Consider the following 12,288-nt stretch of genomic DNA (forward strand, 5'->3'; position numbering starts at 1 on the left):
ACATACTCAGCCACCCATTTTTGACAAAGGAGCCAACTACTATCATTGGAGGAAAGATAGCCTATTTAATAAATGGTGTTTGAAAAACTGGATTTTCCTGCCAAAGATTAAAACTAGACCCGTATCTATCACCATGCACTAAACTAAGATCAAAGTTGATTAAAGATCTAAATATTAAAACAGAAACACTAAACTTGCTGGAAGATAAGTTAGGTAGAACTCTTGAAGACATTGACATAGGAAAAGACTTTATGAACAAAACCTCAGTAGCATGGGAACTAGCACGAAGAATCAAGAATTGGGATCTCATCTTATTAAAAAGTTTTTGCACTGCCAAAGAAACCACCAACAGAGCTAAGAGACAACCTACAATGTGGAAAAAAATTTTTAGCAGCTGTAACCTCAGACAAAGATCTACTATCTAGAATATATAGAAAATTGAAAAAAAAATCAGATCCCCAAATTCAAAGACCCAATTCAAAAATGGGCATCTGAAATGAACAGACATTTCTCAGACAAAGAAGTAAAAGCAGCAAATAAATATATGAAAAATATTCAACATCACTGGTCATTCAAGAGATGCAGATGGAAATACACTGATATTCCACCTCACCCCACAAAGAATGGCTGCTATCATGAAATCAACCAATAACAAATGCTGGCAGGTGTGTAGGGAGAAAGGAACACCCATTGCTGGTGGGAGTACAGACTGGTACAACCACTGTGGAAATCAGTATGGAGATACCTCAAAGAACTAGGACTACAGGTCCCATTTGACCCAGCTATTCCTCTGCTGGGTATCTTCCCCCAAAGAATTAAAAGAATCATACCACAGCAATATATGTGCATGCATGTTTATAGCGGCACAGTTTGTAATAGCTAAACCTTGGAAACAGCCCAAGGGCCCATCAACTGTAAACTGGATAATGATGTGGTTTTTTTTTAAAATGGAGTACTAGTCAGCCATAAAGAACAAGAAACTAGAGACCTTTATAGCTAAATGGATGCATATTTAGGCCATACTCTTAAGTGACATAAATAGGACACATGTGTAAATACTGAATAGTTTCTCTAGTGTGAGAAACTGAAAGTGTAAATAAGGATTAAAATGGTTAAAAGGAATACTTGATAATTTGAAATAGGAAGAGGTCCAAAGGTGTATGGGTGGTGGGAGGGGAAGGGGAAATGGAAGAAGGGAAAGGAAAATTTATGAGAAATGAAAAAAAAAATGGAAACAAAATCTATGTAAATAGGGAAGGAGGGGTGAAGGGTGCACAGGGAATGAGGAAAAAAATAAGAACCAAGATACATCATGTAAGGGGACAAACACCCAATGATAAATGTAAAAGTATTGTATACCTAAAATGTACCAATAAAAGAATTTTTAAAAATCATATGGTTCATTCTGTATATGTAAAAATTTTACTTGTAATTTAAAATAAATAATAAGCATCACAAACAAAAATAAAACTGTACTGTACTTCTTATTAATGTTAGTAGCAAAAACCATTTTCAAATACATTATAAAATAAAATTTTAAACAAAAGTAGAATCATAAACCTAGCAGAAAAACTTCATATTGAGAGACATAAAAAAGCTTTGCTACAAACCTCTGTACATTATCCAATATAAAAAAACTGTATGTAACTACATATAAAATGAAAACTTTTGTAGAAGGAAAATTTGTGAAAGGGAGAGATACAGGAAAAGGTTGTTATACAAGTATATTTGTAAGAACCTTTCTCAAGACTCTCAAAATCAATAGCAAAAATACAAAAACTATGGGTAACAGGAAACACAAATGTAAAAAACTGTGTTCTGTCAAGCTTCACCAAGAAACAATTTAAAGTAAGGATGTATATTTGTCATTGGGAAGATCTCATATGCAGATAATCAAAATACAATGACCATCACACATGAAAAATTTCCTCTATTAAGGATATTTCTGAAAGCACTTTTCATATCCCGATTCCTCAGACTGTAGATAAAGGGATTGAGCATGGGTATGACCAAACTGTACAGAGCAGCCACAATGACGTCCTTGTCATTAGTGTTATTAGAGGAGGGGACAAAATAGAGACCAATAATTGCTCCATAATAGAGAGTAACTACAGAGAGATGAGAACCACATGTGGACAAGGCTTTGCAAATTCCCTTAATGGAGGGAGCACTCAGGATTGTGGCCCCAATGCAGCCATAAGACACAATAATGCACATGAATGGCAGAGTAATAAACATTGATCCTACAATGAGTACAACTAGCTCATTGATGGCGGTATCTGAACTGGACAGCTTAAGTAAGGCAGAGAGGTCACAGAAAAAGTGATGAAGCGTGTTGTCTCTAGAGAAAGACAGACGGGCAAGGAGGAGAGTGTGCACAAGGGCAGCAGAAAAGGACAGGAAACAGGATGCAATCACTAGCAAGTAACAAAGGATATGACTCATGATTACGTGGTAGTGGAGGGGGTGACTGATGGCCACATATCTGTCATAGGCCATTGAGGTAAGAAGAAAGCTGTCAAGACTTGCAAATAATATAAAAAAATATACCTGGAAAATGCACCCAGCATAAGAGATGGATTGACTATGAGTGAGCATATTCATGAGCATTTTTGGAGCTGTGACTGATGAGAACGAGATGTCAGTGAGAGCCAAGTGGCTGAGGAAGAAGTACATGGGGGTGTGGAGGTGGGAGTCCAGCCTGATGAGCAGGATGATGAGCAGGTTCCCCAGCACTGTGGTCAGGTACAGGACCAGGAACAGGGCATAGTACATGCCTTGCTCTTCCTTTCTGATAGGGAGCCCCAAGAGGATGAATTCAGATGCACTGCTTTGATTATCATTCCTCATGCTCTTTCTTCTCTATTATACTGAAGATACAAAAAGGGAATAGACCTGTGAAAAAATGAGAAGTCGTTGTGACTATTACATGATAAAAACGTAGTTTAAACCTAATCCATACCAGCAAATTTTAATCTGAATATGTCAGGCTTATTGCTAACAAAGTGGGCTGGTAATAATTTAGACAAAGGACATTATTTGTCCTCCTGAAAACCAACTCAACATTCTCCAGAGAAACATGAAATTATTGAATGTTCATCAGATAAGACCAGTTTTTAACTTGAAGAGTCCCAGGGTTTGTGACAATAACTGAGATTAAGGAATTTGACACAAGGACAGGTTGGTGTCAGTTAATAGAAAACCAGTAGATAATTTCTAATTGTTTATTAACATCTCAACTTTCCTTTGCCTGTGAAATCCTCTTTTACTAACACTTCACTTCCAATGATTGAATTAAATTAAAAGAAACCAATGGGATGCTCTATGTCTGCAAAATATCACAATATGGAGATTTGGAGAACAAATGTGCACTGGGTCCAAGAAGTGCTTTAAAAGCACGAATGTATATTATAAAGTAAATTATCTAGACTCTATCTTGTAGTTCAGCCATTGCTTCTTCCTTTAATAACATTCTTTCTCACTCAGCATTTTCATCACCTATATAATAGGAATTTTCTTGGGCTATGAAGAAAATACTGTTTATCTTTCCAAGTCCCATCTTTTTGACACTTCAACTCAAATCAGATCATTCCTATTGAAATCCTCAGAACACTGAGGAATACTTAGTTTTTCTACTCACATCAGGGATCTGACAAATGATAGGCCATTGTAATGTCTAAATAGTACCCACAAATAATACCTTCTCTTTTCCCCTGATTCACATTCTAGGTTTTCCGGTAAAGATTTTTAAATGGCATTTTTCTAGTCATTATTCTAAAATTCTCAGTATTTTGGTAATTTTTTCTCTTTTCCCTTCAAACCAGTTGGTCTAAACTCATGCATGTGAAAAATTACAAATGAAAAGGAAAAGAGAATTTGAGAATATGTCTGTTAAAAATCAATTCCATAAGGTCTATGAAGACTTATTGAACCTGAAGTTCTTTGTATTTGAGAGCTGAGTAGATATCCCACTCTTACTCATCATTCATTTTGGGGGTAACTGAAGTTTAGACAATGTACCAATTCTCCCAACTTGACTGATATTATGTGCTAATTCCTACATTTTTTCATCCCATTATGTTAAAAATTCTCTTTATGTGATGTTACTAGATGAGATGGGTTAAACACTCAGTGATGTTACTCATATTCAGGTTAATCTCTATTCATTTATCATAAAACTCATTGTTGGACATGTAGGTTATTTTTAATATTTTGCCAAATCCAAAAAATTGCACCAAATAGCCTTTGTTATATATCAGCTTTCATATTAGCAATGTATCTTGGGATAAATTCCTAAATATTGAATTTGAGGGAATTTCTTTCATGGTTTTGATAGATTATCAAATAACAAGAGGCCAAGGTGACAAGGAAGCTCATTTATATACCTTAATTAAGGTAATTCTAAATGAAGAAGCTGTCACTGGAAGAGTATCAACATGCTCATTTTAGTGAAGTGTTTAGATTCACAATCTTATGGCATTTGAGAAAAAGAGACAAGTCAAGACCATGGGTACCCTGGGAATATTTGGAGAGAATGATCAAAGAACCAGGAAACTACAAGATGTTTTGGGCTGTAACAAAAATTTCCAATTCTATTCTAGAGCAGTAGTACACTGTTAAAAATATTTAAATAAAGACATGACTAAGAATTTTAATAGCTTGTTGTTTTCTAGGTAGAGATCAGATTATAGCAAGGCAAGAGAATCATCAGGCATCTGAATAGAGGCTAATGTATTTTAAGTAATAAACAGAACCTACTTAAAGCTAGATTGTGGCAGAAGAAAGGAATAAAAGTACAGATACTTGGTATAAAATTTGCAAGAAATTTTGCAGTACTTACCAGGGTTAAAGACATCCAAAAGAAGATATGTTTACTTGAATGTCCTCCTTAAAACTGGATATAAAAACAATTTCAGATAAATTATTCTAAAAGGAGAATTATTTTCCCTACCCACTTCACACACAAAAAAGGAAACATATACTGCAAACATGTACTTTGAAAAGGAGGGTATAAAGGAGTGGGTAGAGGTAGGAGGGAGAGAAGGGAAAGGGAATGAAACAAGGAATTAAGATGTGTTATGTATACGTACCAAATTTTCACAAGGAGTGCAAACATTATGTACTACATTCATGTACTAATAACAAAAATTTTTTAATTGAAATACTTAATTCAAAATGAATTATTCAAAATGCAGTTTTCTTTCATACTATGCATAGTATGATGGGTATAGTACCTGGGGGTGAGTGTCACACAGTGGACAGACACACCCAAACATAATCATTCACATTTTTGAATGTTGTCTTCTATTCTTACATGACCTCTTAAAAGACAAGACGTGCACAGCTATCTTTGAGAACAAAGCTCGGGGAGCTTCTTCAATTTCCCTCTAGAAGACATGGAATACAGGGGAAAGCCTGGAGTGTATAATGGGCTTGATATTTCACTGCAACTTGCAGAAGAGCTATCAGTTCAGAATCAAACCCAATAGACATATCCACGTACATTAGCTCACAGCTCCTGAGAAACTCATGTGAGTTCTAACTTTACAAACCATGGAAAGGACCTGAGGAGCAATCTTTCATCCCCAACTCCAAATTGAAGGCAAATATAAATATTTATTTGTCTGGCTCCCTTGAGTGTAAAATTGCTTATGGAAGAAGCCATTGGAGAATTTACCTTTGAAGGAATAATAAGCAGAGGGCAGCAGCCTTAGGAATTTTCTGAATAACAAAGATTTTAGTCTTCTCAGATAACCTTGGGGAAAATGAAATTCAGACATCTTCACCAAGGAGGAAGATTATGCAGTTAATAATCCAAATGCTTTTGTTCTAAACCTATATTAATTTTTAAAAGCAAAAATATGCTAATACCTTCATTTTCTGACTAAAAGAGTGAGGAGAAATTATGTATCATTGTCAGCAGTGGACTCAGGGACAGGAAATATAGCTGATATGAATGTGTCTCTTGTCCAGAAGCTGTGGTTTGAGTATTCCATTGGTGCAAAATTCTCACAATACTCTAAGATAAATATCCAATCCAAGCTTTCCACTGAACTCATACAAAAGCACCCCAGTTCTATTCCCTGTATCTCCAACCCATTTCTTCAATATCAGGTTTAATTAATTAAGGTGAAGATGTGTTAATACTTATGAATATTCTTATTTGGGTCTTTTTATGTGAAAAACAATCTGTGTTTGGAATTATGATTTGGATGAGGAAATCCTGTAAGATATTTAGCCTTCAGGCATTGTTTCAGGGTCCTGTAGGTCATGTTTGGTGATGAGTTGCCCTGATGACAATGCTACAGTTGATTTACTTGTTTTCATAGATGTCTAGGACTCACAAAATTTCCTCATTCCACCAAAGAACATTACACCTCCCTCTTTCCCCATGTGTATAAAGATGACTATAAAATCCATTCCCCAAAATTTTTTATTTGGGCCCAGTGTGGTAGCACACATCTGTAATCCCTCCTGCTGAGGAAGAAGGAACGGCTTGAGTTCAGTGCCATCCTGGGGTACATAGTCGAGTTCAAGTTCTGCCTGAAATACATAGCAAGATCTTGTCTCAAAAAATATTTCTTATTTGATCGAACAATATGCGAAAAGTATCTGTTCGAATCAGCAAATGACATTATTACTTCCTCAGGTACCAGATACCATTTCTTCGAACATCTTTGGGTTTATCCTCCTCTACAAGAAGTTTCTGACATCACTCTAAGTCTGATTTAGAAACATTCCTCTGCAATATATTGTAATTTGTTTGTAAGATGCAATCACATACACAAATACAGAAAGTAAAGAATAGGCAGATAATATTCACAAGGAATTCAACAAATAAAATTTCAATTTGGCTAATATTCACTAAAGATGATCAATACCAACATAATCCTGGGTAGACTAAAGCTTCATGTAGGTTTCAATGTAGATCAAGATAGTCGAATTACTTTTTGTTGGTAGGGTTATATATTGATTGCAAGTCTTAATCACTTTTATTAAAGAAACAATCTCTAATTTTGACTTTCAGTTGAATATATGCATTTTCATGGATCATGATCCAATGCCAGTTTTATATCCCAGAGATACTTTGCACATATACAACTACAGACAAAAAAGAGATTGATAGTAGTAATACTCATAGCAGTATAAATAATAAACATTTCAAGAGAAAATAAGTTATGATATTTTTGCAATTGACATTATAGTGCAATTACATATGCTGTATCATAGAATCTAAAAAAATATAATAATTGTAGAAAATAATTGTGGAAATTATAGAATTTTAGAAATGTAATAATTGTAGAATAATTATAGAAATATAACAAACAGAAATTAAAGATAATTTGCAGGTATTTCTAATTTTATAAACTGAGTTTTGTACCCTTTCACAAATATCTCCATGTTGAATCTCCAGCCCAATGTATTTGGAAATAGTACCTCTTAAGAAGGAATTGATATTGAACAAAATAATGAGAGGCCCTAATATGACAGGATTTCTATCTTTATAAGACAAGATACCTCCTCTTTCTAATTTTTTTTTACATCAGGACATAGCAAGATTGCAGCTCTCTGTGAACCATGAAGACAGTCTTCAATAAAACAACAAAGCAGCTAGAATATTGGACAACTAGCGTCCAGAACCATGAGGAAATAAATTCCTATTGGGTAGGTCAAATATTCTCTGCTACATTGTCAAGGAAGTCTAAGAAATTTAAGTCATGTATTTGTACATATGCAAATATAAATATATATTTTCAAAATGAACATTATTAGAAATAAAACTGCAGAATTCAATGGCCTTTTAAGCACAAAATTCTCACTAATCATTTCCTAACATGGGGAGAAAGTGGAGTAATGTGTAGATAGTTGTGATAAATTTCTAATTTCAAATGATGCTTTCTTAAACATTTCTTAAGGGGGGTATAACACTCATAGACAAAAATGAGTATATATGAGGTAAACAGCTTTATGAATTATCACAAGAGAAACATCTAGGTAACTATAAGCTAAATAAAGAAATGGTGTTTCATAATATTACTCCTAGTCATTTTCTCTAAATGTAAATCTTATTCTACTGCTACAATTACTCAGCTGGGTTTTGCTCCACAAGTATGACGTGGAATTAAAGTCTGTATTTTTTGTAAATGATATTGCATAATTATATGTTCAGATACTACTTAACCACTTAATTAATTTCAGCAAATACACAATACTCAAAGTATTAATGTCATTCCACACAATTCCCTTGAACTCCTTCCCATCCAATATTGATAATCTCTTTAACAATGCATTAACACACTGCTAGACTTGTCTCTAGCTCTAGCACTGGAGCTGGATCTTGTACTGGAGGAATCACTAGCTCCATAGGTACTGTTAGACATGTTGGAGATTGTGGCTCTGGCTTAAAGCTGAAACTAGCTGTACTTAGAGCCAGCAGAGTATCTGACAGTACTGGAACTGTATTGAGCTAGGGAGCTGGCTCCAGCTCTGGAGTCAACTCTTTCTCTGCTGAGGCTGCTGAAGTCAATACTGGAGCTCTCTGCCTCTGGAGCTGGTCCTGGACCATTGACCTGAGTCTTGAGGAGCCTCTAGTCAACAACATTTTTAGGTGTTTGTGTATGTAAAGTCGTGTTGCTGCAAACAGGGTTAACTTGACTTCTATCTTTCCTATTTGTATACACTTCATTTCTTTCACTTGTCTTATAGTTCTGGCTGAGACGTCAAATTCTACATTGAATAATGATGAAAGTAGACATTGTGGTCTTGTTCCTGATCTTACTGAAAATCATTTCAGCTTTTGCCTATATCAATTGATGCTAGATATACATTTGTCTAATATAGCATTTGCTGTATTGATGTATAGTCCTTCAGTATCGAAGGGTTTTTTTACTGTATCTAAATTTTGGGGTTATTTGAAATCATGAAGTGTTATTGAATTTTATTGAATGTTTTATTCCCTGCATCTATTTTCATGATCAAATGGTCATTAATCTCATTCGATTGAAGTGTTCTATTAATATTTATGACTTGCATATCATAAACCATCTTTACTTCTCTAGGATAAGACCCATTTGACCATGGTGAATAATATGATCTTTCTTTCTTTTTTCTTTTTATAGTGTAGGAAATTAAGCCCAGAAATCATACATGCTAAACAGGTGCTCTACCGCTGAACTATATCCATAGCCTTCTGTACAATTGCTTTTATATGCTGCTAAAATTCACTTGCTAATATTTTGTTGAGAATTTTTGCAACTGTAATTATCATGGACAGGTCTATGCTTCTCTTTCATTTTTCCACATGTACTTTTCTAATGTTCAAATCAGGCTAACGCTAGCCTCATAGAATGAGTTTTGAAGAGTTCCATCCCTTTCAATACAATGAAAGAGTTTGAGAAGAGTTGATGATAGTTCTTTTAATCTTGATAAATTTCATCAGGAGCCACCCTTTGGTGTTCTTTTCTGTGCTGCAAGACTTTCTTATTACTATTTCTGTCTCTTTACTAGTTGTTAGTATTGGGTTGGGGATTTTATGTCTTTTAGTTCATTTGGGAAGGTTATATGTGGTCCTACATTTACCCATTCCTTCTAGCTTTTCAATTTGTTGGCCAACACTTGTTTATAATAGTCACAAATGATACTTTGCCTTTCTGTGTTATCAGTTGTAAGTCTCCCTTTTCATTTCTTATCTTACTCAGTTTGGACTTCTTTTTTTTCCCTTGTTCAGTCTACCTGAAGTTTTGTCAATTTTGTTTACTTTTCAGAAGGCAGATCTCTTCATTTTGTTGATCTGTGTCTTGTTTAGCCTCTGGTTTTTATAGCTCTATTTGTTGATATTCCTTTTCTTCTACTAATTTTGAATTTTATGTGTTCATCTGTTTTTAATTTCTCAAGTTGTTTCACTAGTTTATTTATTTGAAATCTCTCCATTTTAAATGGAGGCCCTTACTAGTGTTAACTTCTCTCAATACTACTTTTGCTATATCTCATATGTTTTCATATGCCATTTTCATGTTTTAAGGAATTTTGAACTTTTCAACTCCATTTGTTCATTAATACATTGGTCATCCAAGAGAATGCTGTTTAATTTCCATTTGACTGTAACATTTCTAGAGAACCTATTGCTGCTGATTTCTAGTTTTATCCCATTTGGTCAGAAACGTTCTGCAAATATCTAGTAGGTCCATTTGGTCTGGAGCATGATGTCACACAATTCAAAAATTGCTAATGTGTTAGAGGTAAAATGTACCTCCTGTACAATACCTTATCATTTATTTTCAAAACAATTTCTGGTTTATATTGTGATTTCTTTTTTCACTACATAGAGATTATTATTAAATTTTTATTTGAAAATGTATATTATTTAGCACATAAATTTTAATTGTCTATCTTTTTGACTTCTGAACTACATGAATGAAATGACGACAGTACTAATTTTGAGATACAGACTTTTTTTTTGAGACAGAGTCTCACTATGTAGTTCAGGCTGACCTTGAACTCACTATGTAGCCCAGGAGGCCTTGAACTCATGGAGATCCTCCTGCCTCAGCCTCTTGGTTTCTGGGATTACAGGTGTGAGCCACCAAACCTGGCTCTGCAAGATATAGACCATTTTAAACCCCTTAGAAAGCTTTCTTTCTCTCTTTCTCTCTCTCTCTCTTTCTTTCTTTCTCAGTCAGTACTTCCCAAAGATTAATGAGATTCTGATCTATATAATCTCTGACTGGTTTTGCACATATTTCAAATTCATCTAATTAAAATCATATAACATATAATCTGTTACATAGTATAGTCTTTATTGAATAATATTAAAGCATGAGGCCAGGGATTTAGCTCAGTGGTTTTGCTGCCTGCTGCATAAGCGCAAGGACCCGAGTTCGATCCACAGCACCAAAAAAAAAAAATTAAACCATTTGATCTGTCTTGTAGTATCAGTATCAGTATCAGTCTTTTTCTTTTTAGTCTATATTATTTCATAGTATGAGTATATGACAATCTAGCTATACATTCTAGGGCTGATGAGTACTATATTTGTTTCTATGTTTCTAGTTTTCATCTTTCAAGAATAAAGCTTGTGGGCCGGCGCTTTAGCTCAGTGGTCCCACTGCCTGCCTCGCAAGCTCAATGTCCCGCGTTCAATCCCCAGTAACAACAACAAAAAATAAAATAAAATAAAAAAATTAAGCTTGTCATTATGGTTCACTTAGAAAAATATTGCTATAAAAAAGAAAACAAGGCCAGTGCCAGACTCTGTCCCCGAGGACACCAGCAGCCTTGCTGGAACCCGCCTCGCGGGGTGCACAATATCTGGATCCTCACAGCAGAGGTGCCAGGGGAACATAAAGGCCATGGTTATGAGGTCCAGAAGATAGAGCAGAAGTGAACAATAGGGAGGACCTCTTTGAGCCTCCTCAATGAAAACTGAAGCCTACTGGGAATGGAAGAAAAATTCTTCAATAAAAGCACACTGGATCATCATGGTTGGTAAGTTGGTGGGATCAGCACCTCCCATAGAAGCCAGGACTCACTTAGGAGGGAAGACTGTTGGAACCTGTGGTAGAACCTTGCAGAGTTTAATCCTACAGGGGATCGGGGAACTCAACTTGGACCTTGCATCCAGAATTCTCAGTAGACTACAGCTGGCTTGCTGATACTAATCAACTTGGATCCACACACTGCTGCCTATATTCCCTACCAGGACAAGAGAGAGAAATCCTGAGGGAAAACTTTTGTTTTGTTCTTTTCTTTTCTTATTCTATCTCTCCTTCCCTCCTGGCTCTATATTTTTCTCCCTCTTTGTGCCCATTCCTGCCCCATTTTGAATTGTTTCTCTCTCTCCCTCTGTCCTCTAAACTGTCACTGTTATAGGAAGGTGAATACAATTTCTAGCTTCCCTATTGTTGTCAGTTTGTTCAGTAATTGTCTCTGTTCTTTCCCTGTCTTTTCCTCCTGTCTTCAACAGATTCCCACAATTTGAGTGATCTTCCCATGTCCTCTAGCCTCAACTCTAACCTTTCCCTCTCCCTCCATCTCTCTATCCCTACCTCTACAACTGCTCCTAAATCCTTCTCCCAAGGGGAAAATTTGCAATATTGAAGAGTTTACTCATTACAAACATATTTTGGGTTGGCCCTTTGATCTAGCTTGTGCAGTTAAAGGTGACAAATTAACTACTACCACAAACTGTCATTTTCTAAGCTGTGTCTGATGCTCTTAGTGATGCTGATTGTGTCAATTAGGGTAAGGTGTGATTGATTTAATAAGTTGTCCTCCCTGCTATACTGAAAA

General features: G+C 35.4%; 1 protein-coding gene across 1 annotated transcript; it reads right to left on the bottom strand.

Annotated features, from left to right (window-relative positions):
- Positions 1–1,893: 1,893 nt before the first annotated feature.
- On the bottom strand, positions 1,894–2,850 carry LOC101718904 (olfactory receptor 1J21-like). Its single transcript, XM_004849631.1, has one exon. It carries the CDS (start codon positions 2,848–2,850, stop codon positions 1,894–1,896), a length of 957 nt encoding a protein of 318 aa, XP_004849688.1.
- Between the last annotated feature and the right edge of the window lie 9,438 nt (positions 2,851–12,288).

Source organism: Heterocephalus glaber, unplaced genomic scaffold (assembly GCF_053883595.1).
Source record: "Heterocephalus glaber isolate CG9 unplaced genomic scaffold, H.glaber_assembly_v1.0 deba00001479, whole genome shotgun sequence".
Classification (NCBI taxonomy): domain Eukaryota; kingdom Metazoa; phylum Chordata; class Mammalia; order Rodentia; family Bathyergidae; genus Heterocephalus; species Heterocephalus glaber.

Excerpts from the sequence above, each read along its gene's own strand:
- LOC101718904 (XM_004849631.1), bottom strand. The coding sequence starts at position 2,850 with ATGAGGAATGATAATCAAAGCAGTGCATCTGAATTCATCCTCTTGGGG.